Raw genomic sequence first — 23,815 nt, forward strand, 5'->3', positions numbered from 1 at the left:
AGTACGGATTTGCTATAATTTTCTAACTATTTTCTAAGTTTATATTTATATATACTTTAACCTTCTTTCATGTAAATATGCAAGCTTGAAGTGATTTTGAGCTCAAATTGCTTACAAATGAAAAAAACCACAATAAAGAATCATAAATATATATAGTGAACAAAATGGCATAAGAAAATGGTGAAAAATGAGAGTATGAGATTTGTAACCTTTACAACTGAAGAATCGACGGAGGAATCGAAGAAATCGATGGAGGAATCGAAGAATGGATGGAGGAACAATGGAGGGAGGGAGGAAGCAAGAACACTACTGCAGTGAGCTTCAAAATGTGCTGAGCTCGGGCTCGGGGAGGAAGGAGGAGATAGCCGATTTATAAAGGGAGAACATTTAGTCCCGGTTGATGGATCCAATCGGGACTAAAGGTAACTTTTCAACCCCGGACGCAGCCACGGCCCGGGAGTAGACCTTTACTCCCGGTTGGAGCCACCAACCGGGAGTAAAAGTATATCTTTAGTCCTGGTTGGTGGCTCCAACCGGGACTAAAGGTCCCTGCCACCTCTATCTGGCGCAGTAGCCGTTGGGCAGGGACCTTTAGTCCCGGTTGGAGCCACCAACCGGGACTAAAGGTATCTCTAGTCCCGGGCGTAAAAAATTCCGGGACTAGAGCCCATTTTGACCGAGGATCAAAGATCTGTTCTCTACTAGTGAACAAACCTACGATCGATTTCCTAAGAAACAGACAAACAGTATAATGATGATGCGAGGCTCCTTAATTTCTTCGTATGAAGAAGAAGAAGTGGCTCCTTAATTTCTTCGTATGAAGAAGAAGAAGTGCTGTTTTTGTAGAGCCTGACATGAAACAATAGGTCCTGAATAGACATATACTAAGGGCATGCCTATACTAAGCGTGGGCAGTTTTACTATACTGTGCAAAGTAATAAAATATAGTGCAACATATTACCTAGATTCTGTTGCAGTGAGAGACAACTGACAAAAGCTTCCCAAGTAAAACAAACATGCAGTACCTTTGCAGCTCATCATCAAGACAAGATCACAGGAGCTAATCAGTTTAGAAAAATAGTATATATACAGGTACAGTTAACATTTCCACCGACCATTATTAGTAGCTAAGGATAAAAGATGAGCTGAAACATCATTCACGTGCATGGCGCGCGCAGGGTCCAAATTAGCATCATGGCGCACTACAGTTTGGACCTGGGCATGCATGCTGTAATAAAATAAAATAAAACAAAGGCAGGAAGATTGCAGCAGATGCAAGCTTCACGTGGCTGCCACCTACTGCCTTCTCGTCGGGCCATGACTCATGTGCCCCCCTCCTCCTAAAGCACCCAAAACCCAGCTAATCTTCAGTGAGTATTACACTCTCACAGGTCACGGCTGACAGCTATAGCTAGTATCAGTGTATTGCTAAATGTGATTTTTTAGACCATTTGAAGAATTTGGTAGCGTTGTTTAAAAAAAACACAGAATACAATGAAACATAGATGAAACAACAATGGCTCTTAATATATAGTTTTAGCGGGAGTTCTCTACCCTAGGTACTGTCATTTTATTCTTTTGTTTGAAACATTTAATAGTATGGTTCATTTAGAGTTGGAAATCAAGGCAAGAGAGTTCCATCTACATAAAATTCACGTCTCGGCGAGGATGCTGATTAGCACAAATCCTGGAGGCTTTAGGGTTTACTAAATCACTTCATCAGCTGATCAGAATGTGAGCTACAGCAGCACTATTTTTTTTTTAGGCGCGCACCTTGTTCAAGATGCAGCATTTCAGTATTTCACTTGGGAGTTTGGGCCCATCAAGGTATTATTCATTCAAGAGCCAAGAGACGAGATGAGTGGCTTTACCTCAACCTTTTTTTTTTTGTTACGTTCTTCTTCTTCTTTTTTACTGTATAGCTACTGAGTAGTAATTACTTTTGTGTCATTACTTTGAAAAAGTGTCAAGGAAAGAAACAAAACCATTTGGCCTAGAACAGTAGTAGGGACTTGAAAAGGACCCATGAATCCTGCATTTCTGTCAAATCAACAGAGAACTTGTTCTTTTCGGTAAACCTAAAAGGCATGGACCTTGATGTTACATTTCCACCGTTGAGCGTGACTTGGTACCATATAATTGGTCAATTTACCATCTTTTCTTCCCCTGACGGGATAAAGCAGTAACCTTGATATGAATAAGTTAAACATGGATGCAGGTTTTCCAGCATCAATCAAATACAGATTTTTTTGGGCTATTACGTTTCTACCTTTACTTTGAACCCCAATTGTGATTTTATCCTCGCTTTTTGCCATGTTGCATTTTTACCCTCGCTTTGTAAAAACGAACACTCAGTCTACCCCTACTCTGTTAACAGCAGCTAACGGGGTTAAATGGGCTTGCCAAGGACAACTTTGCCCTTGCAAAAATACCCTTACTTTTCTGAGTTCATTGTGATTTTACCCCTGTTTTCTTAAAAAATGACAGCATCATTGTACAACTTGTTACATATAATTGCACATAACAGGCAAATATATATGGGGCCCAATATATATATAATATCACATCACAAGTATGTGTAGCAAAAGCGCAGCAACCATCATCCAACATAAACATCCATCATCCAACATACACAACCAACAATCCATCATCAACATACAAGTCCAACAAAAACAGTAGCTAATAGTGAGATATTACATGTTCATTGTCATAATCACACAATTCCTAACAATGCAGCCAACCTCCCTCCTCTTCCTCTTCCTCTTCCTCTTCCTTGTGTTCTAGCCCCTTCTGCTCCTTCAGTTCCAGGTGCTTCACTTGCACTTGCAACACTTGCACTTCCTCTTCCTCTACCCCTTTTTCTTTGGACTTGGTGTCTCTCTTTTTCTCGATGGCTCTCTTTTTTTTGTGGCTCTCTCTTTCTCCTTTGTGGATGTGGGTCTCTCAGTGTTTGTCTCATTGGTGGGCACTCTATTCCTCACAGAAGGGTGGCACCTATGTTTTGTTGGTGAAAACTGCAAAGGACCCTCAAAGTCATTAATTTGGGCATTAATGTGCACCAATCCCTTGTCTTTATTGAGATCAAACCACTCAAGCAACTGCCCATCAGTTTTAATCTCAATACCATCGAATGGACGCCATAGAGTTATATACTATTTTGAACCCCACAGGTAATGCTCAGCTATGAAATTAACTAGTTGCAGAACATTGAAGCTATGCATGTCAACACCTTGAGTAGGCAAGATTCTACCCTGTCGTCATGTTTTTGGTCCCCCATCAGGCAAACTAAAAAATGACAGAACCCTAACTAACAGATTCAAATTCATGTGATTTTGCCTACAAATCAGAGCAATTGAAACCAAATTAGCGCAATTGCCTGAAGAACGAGATTAATTCGATCCACAATTGGCCAATACACATTCACAGAGGAGGAAAATTTGTACCTAGACACCAACTCCGTGGCTCTGGACACGCCATCCTCTGGCTCCATGGCCGCCGGCCGACCTGCAGCGCCCTTGCCGAGCGCCACTGCCGTGCTGCGCAGCCAAACCCTAGGCGGCTGCCCAGGGAAACCCTAGGCAACGCCCAGGCCAGCTGGCCCAGCCGCGCGTCGCCCAGCCACCCCTCCGCGTTGCACGGCTGCCTCGTCGGCCGCTCCTCCGTCGCCCAGTAGTCGCGCGGCCGCCCTGCCGCCCGCGCTGCCCGAGCGCGTGAGCCGCGCCGCGCAGCACTCGCCTGGCCACGCCGCCCAGCTGCGGCGCCGGCCGCGCTGACCAGCCGCCGGAGCCGCGTCGTTCAGCCGCCGGAGCCGCGCCTGCCGACCGCCCGAGCGCTGCGCCCGCGATAGAAGGCCGAGACCACATCGGGATGGATAGGAGAGTCACGGGTGAGTGGAAGGTTATTTTTGTCCTAGATACTTCTAAGCCTGTCTTTTCCTTTTTTTTAATTTTTTTTACATAAACATCTAACAGAAGTTATAAAGAGGGGTAGACTGAGCATTCGTTTTTACAAAGCAAGGGTAAAAATGCAACATGGTGAAAAGCGAGGGTAAAATCACAATTGGGATTCAAAGTAAAGATAGAAACGCAATAGCCTCATTTTTTTGCCTGTTTTTGTTTAATATAAATCACCACCTAACAAGTAAGCTGCTTGATGGTATTTCCTTGACTAGCCTGGTCAAACGCATCAAAACCCGGTCAAAAGCGAAGCTGAGACTGATCCTTAACAGCTCATTGGGAAGAGTCGGTACACTAAGGGCGCGTTTAGTTTCCAAATTTTTTTTCTCCTACAGTAAAAGAGCATGTTTGGACACATGCATGGAGTACTAAAATGTAGACGAAAAAAAAACTAATTGCACAGTTCTCGGTAAAATCGTGAGACGAATCTTTTAAGCCTAATTAGTCCATGAAAAGCCTTAAGTGCTACAGTAATCCACATGTGCTAATGACCGATTAATTAGTATCATTAGATTCGTCTCGCAGTTTCCTGATAGGTTCTGTAATTTATTTTTTTATTAGTATCCAAAAACCCCTCCCAACATCCTTCCAACATATCCGATGTGACATCCAAAAATTTTCGTCTCCCCAACTAAACACACCCTAATCTATTCCACTGTGATTCAATAAACAAAAGAGTACAAAAGACACGTACATTTGGATAGATCTCCTTAGCACTCAACGCCATAATCAAACCCAATCAACACCTACCGAAAAGGACCGCTAATATAATACTAGACAATTGCTCGATCGAGCGATAGAAACAAAGTGATGAATCCCGGCTGTGAGAAAAAAAAATGCAAATAGTAACGTCAGTTCCGTCATGATTTAGAGATTCCAACCAATTCTTACCCAATTTTCAGTTTTTGTTATTTTGATGTCTCACTCACTCCCATGCTTGAAAAACAGAGGCAATGAGCTTAAGTGAATAGAAAGAAAGAAAACGCCGCCTGCAAGAAACCAAAATCCTTTAACAGCGCATTTTCAATTAAATCTGTAACAGTAGAAGTAGACAGTAACTTAAAATTAATCGAAATCTTACTGTAACGACAGCAAATCTTACTTGGCGCTGTTTTTTTTCCCCTCACGCCGGCTTAAACAAAGCTCGAGAGCGTCGGTAGGGCTGGATATAGACTAAAGAGCCAGCTCTCGGTTCTCGTTAATATTATGAGTTGGAGGGATAGCTCAGCTCGGCTCGTTAATATTACGAGCTAGAGGAACAACTTAGCTCGGCTGGTTAGCGAATTTGAGCTGGCTTGTTTAGCTCGTGAGCTACTAAAAAATAGGACACATATGTTTATAATATTCATACCATAATAATTTTAGAAGGTGACGTCACCATTATGCAACCATACATGATTAATACATATTAGGTTCATCAAAAATATCAATCATGCAACATAGCTGGTCTATTCATGATCCATATAGTTCTAGCATACTTATTAGTTGCTTGCCACCACAGACTTAGAAAAGTCTACAAATTCAATGTCAGCATCATCATCTTCTCCTTAAAAAATAATCCATAAATCAACATTTAAATGTCACAACAATTATAAAATCAAAATTCATACAAAATAACTTGAAAATAAGATTACATATCATTGGAATAGGTATACACTTCTAGGTCAGCATCATCATCTTTTGGATTTATGGTCGTAGGCTGATAGGCCTTAGCTCGTTTGAACTCGCGAACTGGCTCGTTAAAACAGTGAGCTAGACTTTCAGCTCAACTTCTAAGGCCTTGTTTAGATTGCAAGTTTTTTCACTCTCTCTCCGTCACATCAAATCTTTGACACATGCATGGAATATTAAATGTAGATAAAAAAATAACTAATTACACAGTTTGATTGTAAATTACGAGACGAATCTTTTGAGCCTAGTTAGACCATAATTGGACAATAATTATCAAATACAAATGAAAGTGCTACAGTGCCAAATACTAATTCCTAATCTCAAACTAAACAAGTATATATATATATATATATATATATAGAGCCGAGCCGACGTGAACATGAGTGGAGCGAGTTAGACGATCCGTGAATATTTTGTCCGGCCCTACGGGTCAGTAATACGAATTGAGCTACCTCCAAACAAAAGCAAAGATAAAAGGGAAAAAGGTAGAGGGAGGCCATTGATAGAGGCCACGAGCTGTTCTAGAAGTCACCGAGCTGCAGCTCAGGGGGGCCCTGCTCCCTGGATCTCGCCATCGCCATTGCCGCTGGCCGCTGCCCCCTACCTACTGCTCCTGCTCCTAGTCCTAGTCCTAGACTCCTACTACTCCAGCAGGTGTTTGTGGATCGCATTGCTGAGTGCTAGGATTCCGTGGTCTGCCTGCGTGTGGGAGTGGGGGGGGATTTTTCACTTTTACCATTATTACGGATGGCGCTTTCCGGTTTGGCACTCTTAGGGCTGGTCTTTCAAGTTCATCACTCTTAAGATTGGCCTCTTGCCGTTTTACCACTTTTTCCGACGTGGCAGTCCAGACCGCCCTGACACGCTGGATCCATGGCCGGGCCCACACAGGAAAAGACGACGCTGCCCCTGCCCTGGTTTCACTTGGCCAGAACGGGCCGGCCAGGCTGCTCGGCCCACTCATTCATAATATGTGAATGATCAGTTGCAGTCCTTTATCATTTTGTGATTGTTCTTGGTTAATGACAGCAACAATTTGGAGATGGCAAAATTAGCATATTATGAATGACAGTCAAGGATCATTGAAACAACAACAAATAAACAGACTAGAGCAATAATGCACATAGGCATTACATAAGTTCATGATCCTGGCATTAGATAGTGGCTAACTAAGAGCCATTACATAAGTTCATGATTTTGATGTTTTTCACATCCAAATAGGGCCAAATGCTATCAATTTTGTGCCCATAACACAGATTACATGACAAAGTACTTCACACAAAGTTCAAAATAACAGGATTGGTCACTTGGCCCTGCCCTTGCCCTTGCCATTCCAATTGCCTCCTTTCTTCTTAGCTGGTAGAGTTTTCTTCGCTTTGGTTGCCAACTTCTTCTTCTTGGGTGTCATTTTCTTCACAGGTCCAGCATGTAGCTCTTCTTCTAGGAAAAGTGCCCTGTCATGGAACAAAACTCACAGTAAGATTTATGGTCAGGAATAGTTCCAATCCAGTAGCCTAAACAAGATTGCATGATCACCTTCTTGCTGTTGCTGCAGCTATAGATGGATCTGGGGCAACAGTGGCTAAAGGGATCAGTGACAGCCCTGCTTCTTCTTCAAATGCTGCTTCATATTCATTTGTAGTAGCCTCAGCTAATTCCCTAGCTGCTGCTTCTGCCTTTTCCCTTGCTGCTGCTGCAAGTAGTTCAGCTTCTTCTGCATCCCTCCTTGCTCTTTCTGCTGCCTCCCTAGCCAGTGCTCCCCTTGTCCTTGGAGTGGGTGCATCATCACCATCTGCACTTGTCTTGGTCTTCTTCCTCCCAACCTTGGCAATCTTCTTCTTAGTTCTTTTCCTGCATAAGTTAATAAGCACTTGTTAGTTTAGACAGAAAATAAAAGGTTAATGCATGTTACATCTTACAGTGAGAGGGCACCTTTTCTTAGTCCCATTGAGGGGACACTTGGAGCTAGTAGCCCTGTGACCATACTCCTTACAGTTTGGGCACTGCACTTGCCTAGTAGCTCTGCCTCCTGTCTCACTTGCTGGTTTAATCCTATTTATCCTCAACCTTCCAGGCTTTTTCTTCTTCTCTTTCTGTACTGGAGCATGCACTTTGTAGCCCTTCTTATCTTCAGGCCACTGATTCCTATCAGTTATGCTTGGTATTATTCCAGCATAAGCTGCTTGGAACTTAGCCACTGAGTAGCAATTGTCCACATATGAGCCCATGTCAGGCTGCCTCATGCTTGTAATTACAGTCAGTGCATGTGGACATGGTTTACCAGTTAGCTGCCACTGCCTACAAGTGCAAATTTTCTGAGGTAAGTATACAACATGTCTCCTTACATCTTCATCTTTGTAAACCTCTGTCACTTCAGCTTCAGTTGGGTGACCTTTTGTAATGTTCATGTGTCCCAGTCCCCTAGAGGCAGCATTCAGCTGAAGAATGACAGCAGGTAATATACCCTGAGGCAAGGCTAGAGAAATCTTCCTTCTTTTGCCAAACAACACCATTATCTTCTCCCTTATAGCATCTGCCATGCAATGCAGAGGCAGGTCCTTATGCTCCTTGATCCAAGAATTCCAACTTTCAGCTAGATTGTTGTTTATGTAGTCACACTTGATGTCAGGTGAAAACTTACTTCTTGCCCAAAGAAATGGATGGTGCTCATCCAACCACTTCTGCACTCCTTGGCTTGCTGCCAACACCTTGTCAAAAAAATACTTGTGCTTGTGTGGAGAGTATGCTCTAGCTGCAGGCCACATGTTCTTGCCATATACATCACCACTATAGTACTTCTTCATGTTCTCCATTAAATGCCTGAAACACTCTCTCATCTCTGCTTGAGGAAAAACCAGCTTTACAGCAGACTCTAACCCCTTGCATGCATCTGTACAGATGGCTAGAGGATCCATTGGTCCAATTGCTTTTCTAAGTTGTTGCATGAACCAAACCCAATTGTCCTTTGTTTCTGATTCAAAGAACCCAAATGCAAGAGGAAACATCCAATTGTGTCCATCTAAAGCTAAGGCTGCTGGCATGTGGCCATTCCACATGCCATTCAAGGCTGTTGAGTCCATACTAATATAAGGCCTGCAGCCATTCACAAATCCATCTATACATGCTTTGAATGCACAGAAAAATCTACTGAACCTAACTTTGCCTTCTTCATCAGTTGTAGTGTCTATCTCTACCACACTACCAGGTGATCTCAATTCAATTTCAGCCTTAAACCTATACAACCAATCAAAAGAATCACTGATCTTACCAAATAACTTGTCAGATGCTCTCTTTGTCCCTTTGTACACTGTGTGGTAGTTGACATCAATCCCATACTTGAACTTCAACTCTTTCTTCATTTCTGTAGCCCCCATTCCTGGCTTCTTCTTCAAGAATTGAACTGCCCTTTCTGCTACCCATTTGATATTGGCCATTGTTATGTCCTCAACCCTTGTTGTAGATGCACACTTGTGCCCCCCAGTATTTATTTGAATCTGCAAAAAACAGAAAACATGGTACATTATAGTTAGGAACTGTTGGACAGACCATAATGAACTAAGATCAGTAAGAAACCAGCAATAATAACCATATCAGTAAGCAAGTCACTGCAGAAAATGTACCCTGCAACTTCCATCATGCTGGGTTTTACCCACAAGTCTCCATGGACAGCCACGAGCACCACATCTAACCCTGTATCTATCTCTATCTGAGTGTTCAGTTTGCAGCTCAAACTCTTTTTTTATAGCATGTTGCCTAACAGCTAGCCTCAATTCATCAATATTAGGATAGCAAATGCCAACACTCATATCAGGATTGTCCCTGTCCCATTCATACAAAGGCTCCTCATCAGCTGTATCATCAACATCCACAGCAGCTTCATTCATTTCTTGCTGCACTTCAGGAGGGATTGCTGGAATTGGTACCTCTTCTGTACCACCTTGTTCTTGTGTTGCCTCAGCCTGCTGGAACCCCATAGCCTCATATATCTGTTCCTCATCAACAAGCTGTGTAGCAGTACCATCATCATCAGGCTTCTCTTGTATGACTAGAGTAGTCCAATCAATTGCTACTGGCACTTCAGGAGGAGGAGTTGGGGTGCTGCAGGTATCACCAAAACCCTCAACATCTACAGGTTCTGTGTTTGGTTCATTGCCACTAGTCACACCAGAGACACACCTACCTCCCTTAGATGCAGCAGAGCTATCATTGTCATTGCACAGATTTTTGTTCACAACTTCCACATTAAGAAAAGCCAATCTGTCAGCCCATCTATCCTTGACCATTTGCTGCACATGCTCATCCCTCCTAAGTCGCCACTCAGAGCCAGTATCCTGATCTACAACCCACACTGAAAGTGTTTGAAGAGGCCCCCAAATGATCTTTGAGCTTAAATCCTCATGGAACTGAGCCAGAGAGTAAGAACTGTCCCTATCAAACCAGATGTGATGGTGCTGCTCTGACATGTCCACTAGCCCATATTCGCCATCAGCAACATATCGAGAAACCTTAACAACTAGCCTAAACGCACTGCCAGGATCGATCCTAGCATCATGATAAACAATCAAAACAGATAAGCAAATACATTCAAAGGCCTACGATGGACGGGGACGGGAGTGCCAGTGCATACCAAGGAGGGCAGTCAGAATCGGCCATTGCGGACGGGGGGAGATGACGACGTACTACATCAAAGGCCTACGAGGAAGACGAGGTCAGCGACCTTAACCACGCGGTGCCGGGGTGGCAAAGAAGAGTAAGGGCACATACCTTGATCCGTCGGGGCGGGTTGAACCGGAGGCCACCAAGGACAATGGTACCAGGTCGCCGTTGCTGGGAAGCGAGGCAGCCGGCAGCGGGCGGAGGAAGAAGACGATGGCGGCGGCGGCGGCTCACGCGCTGGGGGAGAAGGGGGGGGGCGAGGCGAGGAGAGAATGAGTGGGCCGAGCAGCCTGGCCGGCCCGTTCTGGCCAAGTGAAACCAGGGCAGGGGCAGCGTCGTCTTTTCCTGTGTGGGCCCGGCCACGGATCCAGCGTGTCAGGGCGGTCTGGACTGCCACGTCGGAAAAAGTGGTAAAACGGCAAGAGGCCAATCTTAAGAGTGATGAACTTGAAAGACCAGCCCTAAGAGTGCCAAACCGAAAAGCGCCATCCGTAATAATGGTAAAAGTGAAAAATCCCCGGAGTGGGGACAGTGTGAGTACTCCCCTCCCTGCTTCTTGATTCGTCTCTCTGATTGTGTTTTTTTAGAGCCACTGCTTTTTTTTTTTCTTCTTCTTCATCTGGTATTGGTATTTGTGGAGTGGGTTTGATGCGGCTTCCTGCGAGAAAGATCTCACTTTGATGCTCTGTCTGAGGTTTTTCGGCTTGATTTCGGCAGCTAATTAAGCAGCCGCAGATATCATTTTTCTTCGGGTATCCGCTCTTGTTGGATTGGATTTCTGAAGTGCTCGCAGATTGTCTCTTTATATCGTGTTGCCTTTGATTACCTGTTTGGGATTCCAATCTTCTGGGATATATTTTTTTCCTTCCGTAGAGCGCGAAAGATCTCATTTTGATCTGCTAAACAGCTGGAATTGTATCTTAATTTGCTTCGGTCTCCTCCATTGAAGATCTCATGGGGGGTTTCTCCAAGATTTACATCTGCATAGCGTTTGTCTCGATGCTGTTGTCTGTTCTGCATTTGGTCCTAGTGGCCGGCATTTCTTTGTCTCTTCATGCTGCTCGTCTGATCTAGGCGACATCCAATTGACTGTCTTTTATTCTGATACGCCAGCTGCTAGTTGTCTGGCTTTATTTTGAGTCCAGCTGTTGGAGGATTTGGCAACTGCATTTCAAGAATTAAGCATCAACGCAGAATTTGATATTGGCGGGGCTGCTGTTCAGAGGAATTGGAGATGGACAAGAAGAATTGCCCTCCATCGCCATCACCAAGGTCGACGGAGAAGTCTGGAAGAGAATTGAGATCCGGGGAGGCCAATGGCAGCACAAACACCAATAGTAACACCATCTCGAAAGGTGACAGGGAGAAAGGAGTCAATGTGCAAGTCATTCTAAGATGCAGGTGGAGAGGGCTCAGTAGTTCAAGCTTAAAAGTTCCTTCTAACTTTGTTTTTGTTATCACAATGTGTGATTTCATTCATTCAGGCCCTTGAGTGATGAAGAAACAAAGTCGAATACTCCTGTGGTTATTTCATGCAATGAGCGTCGCCGGGAAGTTGCCGCCACTCAAATTATTGCCAATAAGCAGATTGATCGTACATTTGCATTTGATAAGGTATTAGATCACCTTGTACTGTCACTTTCTGTTGAGCAATTATTTGATTGTTTCTTTCATACTTCGAATTTACCTAGTCTTGTTTACTTCATGTCCGTGTGTTTTGACTCAGATTTAGTTAACTATTTCGTTTTGAGTAGGTTTTTGGCCCATCATCCAAACAGAAAGATTTGTTTGAACAATCCATCTCGCCGATAGTAAATGAGGTCCTTGAAGGTTATAATTGCACTATTTTCGCTTATGGGCAAACTGGTACCGGGAAAACTTACACAATGGAGGGAGGTGGGACTAGAAAGACCAAGGTAAATATTTTGTTATGCATATAATCTGAAGGTGTAGCTTGGATTTGCATTTTAATTGTTAACTGGTTCTTCCAATGTCTAGAATGGTGAACTTCCAACTGATGCTGGTGTTATCCCAAGGGCTGTAAGGCAAATCTTTGACATTCTCGAGTCTCAGTGCGCAGAGTATAGCATGAAAGTCACCTTTCTTGAGCTTTACAATGAAGAAATCACTGATCTGTTGGCACCTGAAGAACCGAAATTCCCTGTTCCTGAAGACAAGACGAAAAAACCTATTGCCCTTATGGAAGATGGAAAGGGGTTTGTTTTTGTGAGAGGACTTGAAGAAGAAGTCGTGTACTCAGCTGGCGAGATCTACAAGATTCTTGACAAGGGTTCTGCAAAGAGGCGTACTGCAGAAACATTGCTGAACAAGCAAAGTAGTAGGTCACACTCTATATTCTCAATCACAATCCACATTAAGGAACTCACTCATGAGGGTGAGGAGATGATCAAAATTGGGAAGCTTAATCTTGTCGATCTAGCTGGTTCAGAAAATATATCACGCTCAGGTGCTAGAGATGTGAGTAACTTTTAAATGTCCAATTATAGATAAAAAAAAAGATCAAATGTTCTCTCTGATCTTTCAAATTGAATAAAGTACCTTTAACATTGAATTTACATTGCAGGGCAGAGCGAGAGAGGCTGGAGAGATCAACAAGAGTTTGCTCACGCTTGGTCGTGTTATTAATGCTCTAGTAGAGCACTCTGGACATGTCCCATACAGGTAACCCTAAGAAAGGCCCTTGACAACTTTGATTTTAGTAACACATTGCTCAATGACAATTTATGTGTATCTTTTTGTTTCAGAGATAGTAAACTGACAAGGTTGCTGAGAGATTCATTGGGAGGGAAAACAAAGACTTGCATTATTGCTACAATATCACCTTCAGTATATTGCTTGGAAGAGACATTGAGTACACTTGATTATGCACACCGTGCAAAAAATATCAAGAACAAGCCAGAGGTTTTATTTATTCTTTTTTTTATTTGTTTGGATGAGTCAGTCATGATGTTTGGTTATTTCAGACAGTACAAAGTTCACAATTGGTTGCTGTAGGCTAACTTGGCCTGATGTAAAATTCAGGTAAATCAAAGGATGATGAAGTCTGCTGTGATCAAGGACTTGTACTATGAAATTGACCGCCTCAAACAAGGTTCTTCTTGCTAATTTTTGTAACTTGGAATGATAAGGATCACACATCTTGTATTCATCTGGTCTCCTGTATGTCTACAGAGGTGTTTGCTGCAAGAGAGAAGAATGGTATCTATATTCCAAGAGAGCGCTACCTCCAAGAAGAAGCTGAGAAAAAGGTTTATCTTGATTTTCCAATAAACCCATATTTGTTTTTGTTCAGATAAACTGAACCTGGCTTTATTTTGTGTATCATCATCTCACCTTTTTCAAATTATCTTTGTCACTTAGGCCATGACAGAGAAAATTGAACGACTGGGAGCTGATCTGGAGGCTAGGGATAAGGTTAGTTGCCTTAAGCATTTGAAAACAAATGATTGTGTTATTAATGGCTGAAATGTAAATTTCTTTGCCAAATCTGTGATCAGCAATTGGTTGAACTAAAAGAGCTTTATGATGCTGAACAATGTCTGAGTGCAGAGTTGGGTGAAAAACTTGGAAAAACTCAGGTATCCTTCCAGTCTGAGTCATCTGGTTTTACAGTCTTAGCAAATTTTTTACTTATCACTTCAGTCTTGTCTCTTGATTGTAGAAAGATCTGGAGGACACCAAGAGTGCTCTGCATGATCTAGAAGAAAAATACAATGAAGCAAAGTCTACTATTAAAGAAAAGGAATATGTCATATTTAACCTTCTGAAATCAGGTTTGTTGTGATCACTAAGGGCACTCAAAGTGCGGAAACTATGATAGTTTTTATAGATATTAATTGCACTATCATGTAGACAATTTGCTGATGTGGCAAATGATTTAATGAGGAGAGAGAAGAAAAACCCAAGAAACCAAGTCTAACTAAGAAACTGGGTCTTCACAGTTATCGATGGACAAGAAACTACTCGTAGTCCATTGGGAGAGCAAACATAGTTTCTATCACTACTTATGTCCTATATTGTAGAAAATGTTGCACTGTGTATGATAGTTTCTTGGTACAATGTCCTAGGCTACAGAAACTGTTAATAGTTTCTTGCATTGGGAGTGCTCTAATTCATGCAAGACTTGAGGCTTATCATATTCTGCACATTTTTCTGTGTTCTTTTTTGTAAACTTAAATATTCAGTTGATATAAAATTTATGACCTTTCAGGGGTTTCTTGGTTCCTCAATGCTTGGTTTCGATTAATCAGTCCTATGCCTGTTTATTGGTTTTGCCATTCATTCAGTAACAAGTACTTCGGTTTTCTCCACAGAAAAATCACTAGTGGATTGTGCATATAAGCTTCGTGCGGAGTTAGAAAATGCAGCAGCAGATGTTTCTGGGTTATTCTCCAAAATAGGTTAGGGATCTTAACTATTTTTCCTAATACCAGGGATCTTAACCGGATCACCCCTTTTTTGTGACTGTTATGGACTTGGTCTCACTTCAGTGGGCACTATTCTTCACTACTTGCAGAGCGCAAAGACAGGATAGAAGATGGGAACAGGTCGATAGTGCAGAGATTTAGGTCTCAACTGACCCATCAGCTGGATGCCTTGCATAAAACTGTATCCAGTTGTGTCATGCAACAGGAGGACCACCTTAATGAAATGGAACATGATATGCAATCCTTTGTGTCTTCAAAAGATGAAGTAATTCAGTCTCTTATGTTTCTCACGGCCTTGCTTAGTTTGTTCTGAAATGCTATGCGAGAGTATTTATTGATATGCATCAGTTATCCATGTTTAGGCTGCACAAGGGCTAAGAGAGAGTGTACAAAAGCTCAAAGTCTTGCATGGTTCCGGTATCACTGCTTTGGATGATTTAGCAGGTGAAATTGACATGAATTCGCAGACAACATTTGAGAGATTAAATTCACAAATACAATCACATACATCAGCCCTTGAGAAAGTAAGTTCATTTCAGTTGGCCTAATGTGAATGCAGTGGATTTTGCAACATTTCTGATTGTTTATTTCTATTTGAAGTGTTTTGGAGGAATTGCTTCGGAAGCAGATAACTTGTTAAATGAGCTTCAGTGCAGCCTATCGAAACAAGAAGAGAGACTAGCCCATTTTGCAAAGAAGCAGAGGGAGGTCTGCATCTTGTCGAAGCATAAAATCATTTGCTGTTCTCCTAAGCTGCTTTGTGTTGAAACTTTTGTTGTTGGATGCAGGGACACCTGAGAGCTGTGGAAGCATCACGGTCCATCTCAAAGATCACTGCTGGTTTCTTCCACTCGCTAGATGTTCATGCATCTAAGCTCACCAGTATTTTGGAAGACACACAAAGCGTGCAGGATCAACAACTTGTTGACCTTGAAAAGAAATTTGAGGTGCTTATTGCACAAACTTTATGCAGTTCACTGTATGTTATGATCTCACAACATAGCATAATTTATTATTTTTAACAGGAGTGTGCAGCTAATGAAGAAAAACAACTTCTAGAGAAGGTGGCGGAGATGCTTGCAAGTTCCAATGCACGGAAGAAGAAGCTGGTAAGGATTTTCAATTCTTTCAGCAGTTTAAACTTTGTTTTGTACCCATCTGATTAATATAATCAAGTAAATGATGTGCTATAAAAAGAAGTAATGTTCTCAAGGATAGATGACCTGAACTATCACACCACTGCTACACACTGTTCGTCACGAGCATGTATTGCAGGTCCAAACAGCAGTAGGTAGCCTTCGAGAGAGTGCTGTAAACAGAACAAGTCACCTGCAGAAAGAAATTTCAACGGCCCAGGACTTCACCTCATCCGTGCGGGAAAAGTGGGGCTTTTATATGGAAGAAACCGAGAAGCATTATATTGAGGATACCACAGCAGTTGACAGTGGAAGGTCTTGCTTGGCCGAAGTGCTTGTAGAATGGTCAGTACTCAGTACAGCATCGTGTATTCATGTGATGGTGGTTCCTTCTGGTCCAAAACGTGGATGTTCTGAAATTTGACCTTCACTTCGAAATTATTGCAGCAAGGCGAAGACTACCATGGGTGCACAACAATGGAAGAGTGCGGAGGATTCTCTATTCAGCCTTGGCAAAGGAAATGTGGAATCTGTAGATTCTATAGTCAGGTATCAGAATAGGGATTGACATGGGCAATAAAAAAATCTCTGTTGAAATGAATGGTAGGCGACCAGTATGTGCTAAAGCGCTTGTGTGTATAACAGGACCGGAACAGAGGCCAACCAAGTACTGCGTTCCAAATTGTCATCTGCGGCATCGTCAACTCTTGAAGATATAGATGTTGCAAACAAGGCTCTCCTTTCTTCAATTGACAGTAAGACCACACTCTGAAACTTGGCCTTACCTAAAGTGCATAGCATAGCTTGAACAATTCCCTTTTCTTACGACATATTCCTGCCATCTCAGGCTCGCTGAAGATTGACCATGACGCGTGCACAAACATTGGTGCAATTCTTACGCCATGCCATGGGGAAATGAGGGAGCTGAAGGGGGAACATCACCACAAGGTTGTGGAGATCAGTGAAAACGCTGGGAAATGCCTTGAGGAAGAGTACCTGGTGAGCAGTCATGAAAAGCTAACAGGTAGTCCATAGAATGCATGTCTCTGACTGATGAAATCGCCACTGCACCTTGAAATTCAACAGGTGGATGAACCATCGTGTTCGACGCCAAGGACAAGGCAGATCGACCTGCCAAGTGTGGAGTCAATAGAGGAGCTGCGAACACCAGACTACGACGAACTTCTCAAGTCGTTCCGGGAGTCGAGGGGGAGCTGGAAGCAGGCAAATGGAGACACAAGACATTTGTCAGAGGCGGCACAGGAACCAACAGTCATGGATTCAAGAATTCCTCTCATAGGAAGAAATTAGATTTACCAAAAGCTTGTAAAAAGAAAAGGAGGAAGAAGAAAGGCATGTGTTTAGATTACCTTTTCCACATTGGTGTTGATAGTGGTATTGGTTAACTGCTGTTTTGTTTGGTTGATGCTTGTTTGTTCTTAGGGTCGTCTACTTGTACAGTGAGTCATATATACCTGCTATCGCATCATTGAATCTGTTGTAATATATATGCTGGTGTCCACCAGGTGTAGTCAGCCTGCCCTAAAGCCCTAGTGTCTGTCCTCAGGATTCGTCAGTTATTTGTCCAACTCTTGTTTTAGGATACGTGTTAGTACCAGATGGCGTTAGTCAATACAGTAGTATGGTTGCCGTGATACTAACAAAAAAAGTGTGAATGGTGAAACGTATAAATGCTACATTGACCTTTTATACATAACTGTAAACTTAATCACGATTTATTTATTACACTAGCACCTGTTATTGACCTTTACACATCTATACCCGCAATGACTGACTCATAAGTTAGCTCTTAAGCAATTTTTTTTCATATTTTAATATTAGAGAGAGAGAAACTAGCTCTGGATCGAGAGCTAGGCTTATACACGTATTTCTAAGATTATGCGAGAGTGTCATGTGGTACTAATCATACCATGAGTCATTACTAAGAGTAAGCACTGTTGGAGAGGGTGGCTTAGAGCTAGCGCAACTGACTTATACCATTACTGGTGCAGTGTGTCAAACCACACTCATCAGACGGCTGTGGCCGCTTGGCTGGACACTGCCCGCTGTTTCAAGGACATAGCAGGCAGCATTCGTAACAAAGCATCAGACACCAGAATTCACGGTAGCAGCAGCCTCTAAACGGACGAAATAATCCATTATCGACAAGCGCCATTTCATTTCATCCAAACATTAACACACATACCACATAAAATGCCTAATAACTTTAAGATTAGAAGTGTGTCACACCTGCTGCTGCAGCAGCACACTAGGGAAAAAAAGGTAAACTACAGGAGCCCATTTAAATTATGGTAAGAATGTACAAGCTATCTCAACTACAAAAGATCGGTTTTGGCGGAGTCAAGGCCTCGTACAGCAGTTTCTGCTATGGTGTCCCAGGTGCATATATGTATAATAGCAACAAGAAAATGAATGCCGTCTTCTATCCTGCAAAACAACGAAGTAGCCGTCACAATGGGGTTCATGGATGAAGGGACAGCAGGGTTTGTGTTGTCCAATGGTTAGAAAACAAGTGCAGTTATCAGAAATTCAGAATATTTACTGAAACGAGGATGGATGCTAATGGAAAAGGCGTTTCCTCGTTTGTTATCTAGTATCATGAGCTATTTGTAATTATCATTTTAAATACATAAACATCTATTTGCAGGGAACTACATGATCTGACTGGGACATGAAGACTCAATGGTCAGCTGCCCCCGAAACTGCTCCAAGCTACAGTATATGATGAATTAGAAGCATATAGATATCCTAAAATGAAGTAGTGGGGCTACTGCATCCTGACTATAACTAAGCACGGCCTGCGCAGCTGGGCACCAAATATATATTACTGGCATAGGAAAACTACCTTGGTGCTAACTTCATGTATGAAATCATAAAATTCAAGCAGTGTTATAGAATAGTCTCCCTCTTTCAACGACAATCTGTAATCAACATCTGAAAGAAAGTTGCCTATTTATAAACAATGTAACCACAGGCCACACGGTAATCACATGTCCAAAGAAAGCAGTAAACATAGAAAAATCATAAGATGATAATATAATCCCACAGAAAGTATAGCATGACAATTTCACTATAAAACAGACTGAGCTGTGCTGAAAACCCATATTAGCATTTCTAGTTTACATTACTGCAATTTAGAGGGAAAGAGAAACAACACTAAAAATGAAACAAATTCTCCTAATACTAGCCAACTGTAGCAATAAGAACGACACAGATGAAATATGGTTTCTGCAGAAATTACCTATGCTGACCCTTCAACACCTTTCTAGCTGATTGAACCATGATATGTTCTTATTCATGGCGGGGTAGCATCCATGCTGGTGTTCTCAGAGAGCGCCGTATTGGTTTTATTCTGTTCTGGGAGTGACTGCCAACTTGCTGTATTGTCATCAGCCCTGCTGCCTGGTTTTGCATCTTGTGAATTCGAGTCACCGTCATCTGGTCTTGCATCAATGTAAACAACTCCACCTGATTCTTCATAACTTTTTGATGATGGAACAGCATTAAGATCAGGATCACCTTCCAGGCCACCAGAAGATGGATTCTGAGTTGGATGATTTCCCTCGTCGTTAGCTTCTCCTGACAATGTATCTCCATGGTCTGTCTTTTGTTTTTTTGCATTGCTTGCTGAAGGGGTGCCGGTGCCATCGTCATCAATATCATCATTTGCTGCACCAGGCTCTGCAAGATCAGAGATATCCCTCCTTGGTCTCTTCCATTTCTTTGTAGATGATGTGCCATCATCCTCAAAATCTTCCTCCTCCCTGCCCCTGTGCAGATAGGTCCACAATTTTTTGTCATTATCATATAGCACACAAGGGTCACGTTCATAATGCAAACGATCGAGAGCTCCACTGACGACTTGATTAATTGCAGCCTCTTTATTGGCTTCTTCATGGTTTAGGTATTGTGAATCCCTGAGTAGTGTGCAGACATCGGCTCTAGTTCCAGTTATTGCAGGCAACCTAGACGCAGCATCCCTTACAAGACAGAGGATAGTAACATGTGGCGGTCGATCAGGTAAGAGCATGGGGTGACCCCTCGCTTTCGCTGTTGGCTTTCCACCTCCTCTTCTCAAGGGAGCAACTATAGACTTCTCCCCATCAGCAGCAGTATAGCAAAATGCTCTATCAGGTATTGAGTACCTCAAAAATTCCTCACGCTGGAAATATGCCCTTGCTTCATCTGAGCTTGGGCTTATTGTGTTCAGACTTTTCTGCGCTTTAAGCTCCTTGAACCTTTCCTTCAAATCCAAGTTTGCAGGATTTGGTGGTGGAGGTGGTGGAAGGGAACCTATCTGCTTAAGGGTTTCCTGACCACTTTTCAGCCAATTAGAAAATGCATCAACCAACTTAACAAGCATCTTGTGCGGTATACTCCATGCTTCAGCAGAAGTTTCTTCATCGGGGCCATCATATGATGAAACAGAAGGTACTGGACCAACCCAGAACCAACTTTTGTTTGACTTCTCATAGGCAACTAATGCTTTCCAGCCCTTTGCACCTAGAGGAGCTGTTCTAGATGAAAGTACTTTCAATACTCCTCGAACTAAATCCTGGAGGGGCTCCTGTGTTTCAAGTATCCTAGGATCTCCAGGATTTGCTCTAATTCGATTGACAATCTCTTGAACAGTAAGTGCCGGTGCATTGATTGGTACAGTTTGTTCTGCAGCACTGGCATTTGCACCCTCAAGGACCTGTTCAGCTTGATCTGTTGTACTTTGTTCTTGGTGAGGTGTTTTGCTGCGTTCTTCACTGTTGAACCATTTTTCGCCCTCCTCTCCATCTGGTTGCTTCGCTGTGGCTGGAGTACCCTCAGCAGGAGTGACCATAGCCTTCTTTACGGCAGTTAACAGATGTACAACAGAGAACGAAAAACCAGTATGGATCGTTGGTGTTATCGGCACATACTTCTTCTTGGGCTTCTCAACCTTCTCAGGCTTCTCAGGCTCTGCAGCTGCCACATTATTTTCGGGTACAGTAGCAGCTGGTTCTGCTATAACAACTGCATCTGTGGTGCTGCTCTCTAGCTTCTTTTTGCTTTTCTTCTTGGATCCACCAATGTTCTCAACAACCTTTGAGCCGGATGACAAATGCTCACCATGCTCATCCAGGCTAGGAACTTCGATTCTTCCTTTTGCTTTTTTGGAGCTAGAGCTGACTCTTTCAGTACCACCATAATCACCATTAGAATCTTGGACTGCATGGCCTGATCTACTGGCATGCCTTTCATTCTCCGCCAACCTGGACGAGTCATTGGCATTTTCATTGACTTCATGCAGATCGGAGTTATCATAAACATGCATGTCCAGATTTGCCATCCCTTTCCGTTTCCTTTCACCACTTGCTGCTGGAGGTTTCATGACATCACTAATCTGTTCTGTCATCATCACATCCACATCACGTAAATAACCAGTCTCTGAAACCTTCCCTTTGAATCCTTTGCTCTGGGAGGGTTCTAAATCTGCATCAGCAGTAGGATAGTTCATTTTGGACACTTTAGCAAGCTTGTTTGACTTTTTGGCACCATGTGCTGGTCTATGATACCCAGAATGGTGACGCTCTGTCTTCCGTTCGAGATAATGCACTTCCCCGCCATCTTCAAACTTTTCCGATGAATCAGATTCTGTCTCCTCACTTTGAGCATATACAGCATTGCTCCTGGAGTGCTTCTGGCCAGTCCTATCTAGTTGTGTACTGGATTTACCTGCCATCGTCGCTTGTGATATCTTGCTTCTAGGGTCAGAACCAACACAGGCATCATTAACCTGTTGTTCAATGCTTTTATAGGACTTAACCTTCAGGCCATAACCAGCTTGATCTTTCCTGCTCCTGTAATCACCTGCAGACTGCCCCATGTGCCAGTCATCTAAGTTACCAGCGTGGGTACCAGATGGCCAGTTCATCTCATCACCCATTTGAGCTTTATTAGTGTGCACACCTTTTCCACCTTGTACCCAGTCTCTCTCTGAGTACCTTGCATTCCTTCTGGTGTCAAAATATGGAGGATCATATGCTGCTGCTAAGGTGACTCCCTGATTAGCACTGGGATTCCTGCCATAGTAGTAAGGAGAGGCAGTATGGTTATCACTGTAGTTATTTCCATACAGATTGCCATCATAGTTCGTAGCCAGTTCCTTCTTCTTCACTGGCTTGGGCAGCAGCCTTGGAAACCGAGATCTTGACGAATCCCTTTCATATCCTAGGTCCTCCGAGTAAAGGCCGTCTATGCTCCTGTGATGCTTCCCTCTATGTGCGCCTGAATCATACCCATACGCATTATTATCTTGACGAGAAAGCTCAGATAGTGCCACCACAGCATCGCGGCCAGACCCTCCCAAGTACTCCTCATCCACTCCTTTCGGCGTACCCACTCGCAGCAGCCCCTTCGATTTCTCCTTCGCTAACTTCCCTGCCTTCTTCTGTCCACTCTTATCATGCTTGAACCGAGCTAAGACCTGTTCCCCAGACCCCCTGCTCTCGGAATCAGTCTCCGACCCAGCCCGCCTCGCCGAATCTAGAGCTTTTCTCTGCTGCTGCTTCTTCTGTGCCTTCAACGTGTCCAACATCCTCAGCCTCTCATCAAGACTGTATCCCTCGCGGCCCTTCCAGCAATCCTTGATCTCCCGGAGCCCCCGCACCATGGAGTTGTGGTAGCTCTGCAGCCAGTAGTAATGCTTGCGCCGCTCCACGAAGCGGGTGCCGCGGCGGTACAGATTGACCCTCGGGTCGCAGAGCCCACCCTTGAGGCGCTCGAAGAGGGCGGCGAGGGGGCTCCCGAAGTGGAAGTTCTGCCCCGCGAGGAGCTCGACGAGCGTGCACGCAAAGGTTTCCTGGTCCATGTCGGGCAGCAAGGCGGTGAGGCGCAACCGCTCGTCCTCGCTGAGCAGGGTGTTCCAGGCATCGAGCGAGAGCACGTCGCCAAGGCCGGCGAGGTCGTAGAGCTCCAGCGGCACGGCCACGCTCTGGTCCCCGACCTGGCACATCTCGGCGCCGGGCTCGCCGAGCTCCGCGACATCCAGCTCGTCGGAGCCCATCCCTGAGTCCCCCTCGTCCTCCTCCTCTTCCTCGGGCTCATCCTCCTCTTCCTCCTCCACCTCCTCTGGCTCCTCGCCTCCGCCGCCACCACCGTTGTCCTCGTCGTCCTCGTCCTCGCCGCCGGCCTCCGACTCCTGCGACGGCGTGGCCCGCGACTCCTCCTCCTCCTCATCGTCCTCCGTGGCCTCCGGCGAGGCCTCCTCGCCGCCGTGAAGCCTGGGGAGCCGGACGCCGGCTCCGGTCCTCACGATCGCCATGGCCTCTCCCACCTACGCCGCCGAGCCAAAAAGAAAACACCGCAACAAAGCGAAAGCAGTTAAAACCCTAGCCCCCAATCCACTGCCTCGCAACAGGAAGGAAGGAAGGGATCAAGCAGGGCGCAGTACACAAGGAGCGAAGCTCACTCACTCACTCACCGGAACGACCCCCACACGGGCGTAGCGAAGCGGAGCGGCCGGGATGCGGCGAAACCCTAACCCTAGCACGCGCGCGGCGACAAGCGAGGGGACGGGACGGGAAAGGGGGCAAGTTGTGAGGGGAGGGCGACGGGGCGCTGGGGTAAATAGTGGGTGGGGGAGGAAGACGACGGCGACGTGGCGCGCGCGGGAGCCGTCGGATCGGGGGAGGGCCGCCGCGGGGGTGGGGAGTGGCGGCGGGTGGGAATAGGGCGCGCGGGCAGGGGGCCGCCCGCAAAAGTGTTTTTAGTCGGGGTCGGTCGAGTGCGGAGAAGGAGACGGAGACGAGGGAGACGCACACGAGGAAGGGGAAAGCCCCGCGGCCGGGTTCGCGGGCCCGGCTCTGGCAGGTGGGCCCCGCTCTCTCTCGTGTCGGGTTCTCGGGTTTGCGCGGGAACTTAACTTCGATCGCGGGCTTTTTCGTTGGTTGGTTGA

At 44.4% G+C, this 23,815-nt stretch overlaps 3 protein-coding genes across 5 annotated transcripts; 1 reads left to right on the forward strand and 2 right to left on the reverse strand.

Moving 5' to 3' along the window:
• Window positions 1–6,511: 6,511 nt before the first annotated feature.
• Window positions 6,512–9,148, reverse strand: LOC136513198 (uncharacterized). Its single transcript, XM_066507186.1, has 2 exons — window positions 7,164–9,148; window positions 6,512–7,081 (listed from the first exon to the last, which is right to left on the reverse strand). The coding sequence occupies exon 1, from the start codon at window positions 9,146–9,148 to the stop codon at window positions 7,526–7,528; it is 1,623 nt and encodes a 540-aa protein (XP_066363283.1). The 3' UTR covers window positions 6,512–7,081; window positions 7,164–7,525.
• Window positions 9,149–10,865: 1,717 nt separating this feature from the next.
• LOC136512178 (kinesin-like protein KIN-5A) lies at window positions 10,866–17,419 on the forward strand. 2 transcript variants are annotated; one of them, XM_066506158.1, is made up of 22 exons: window positions 10,866–11,684; window positions 11,768–11,897; window positions 12,038–12,199; window positions 12,282–12,761; window positions 12,868–12,965; window positions 13,049–13,205; window positions 13,326–13,395; window positions 13,476–13,552; window positions 13,665–13,718; window positions 13,802–13,882; window positions 13,966–14,077; window positions 14,618–14,704; window positions 14,821–14,996; window positions 15,094–15,255; window positions 15,332–15,439; window positions 15,520–15,678; window positions 15,757–15,840; window positions 16,007–16,212; window positions 16,315–16,416; window positions 16,513–16,622; window positions 16,715–16,866; window positions 16,954–17,419. In XM_066506158.1, the coding sequence occupies exons 1-22, from the start codon at window positions 11,518–11,520 to the stop codon at window positions 17,176–17,178; spliced, it is 3,159 nt and encodes a 1,052-aa protein (XP_066362255.1). In that variant the 5' UTR covers window positions 10,866–11,517; the 3' UTR covers window positions 17,179–17,419. The 2 variants fall into 2 exon arrangements, with proteins under 2 accessions (XP_066362255.1, XP_066362257.1); XM_066506160.1 differs by having other exon boundaries at window positions 11,576–11,680.
• A 607-nt stretch (window positions 17,420–18,026) lies between these two features.
• LOC136509944 (uncharacterized) lies at window positions 18,027–23,525 on the reverse strand. 2 transcript variants are annotated; one of them, XM_066504524.1, is made up of 3 exons: window positions 23,342–23,525; window positions 19,130–23,194; window positions 18,027–18,315 (listed from the first exon to the last, which is right to left on the reverse strand). In XM_066504524.1, exon 2 carries the CDS (start codon window positions 23,180–23,182, stop codon window positions 19,184–19,186), a length of 3,999 nt encoding a protein of 1,332 aa, XP_066360621.1. In that variant the 5' UTR covers window positions 23,183–23,194; window positions 23,342–23,525; the 3' UTR covers window positions 18,027–18,315; window positions 19,130–19,183. The 2 variants fall into 2 exon arrangements, with proteins under 2 accessions (XP_066360621.1, XP_066360622.1); XM_066504525.1 differs by lacking the exon at window positions 23,342–23,525 and having other exon boundaries at window positions 19,130–23,335.
• Between the last annotated feature and the right edge of the window lie 290 nt (window positions 23,526–23,815).

This window comes from Miscanthus floridulus, chromosome 16 (genome assembly GCF_019320115.1).
Source record: "Miscanthus floridulus cultivar M001 chromosome 16, ASM1932011v1, whole genome shotgun sequence".
Lineage (NCBI taxonomy): Eukaryota > Viridiplantae > Streptophyta > Magnoliopsida > Poales > Poaceae > Miscanthus > Miscanthus floridulus.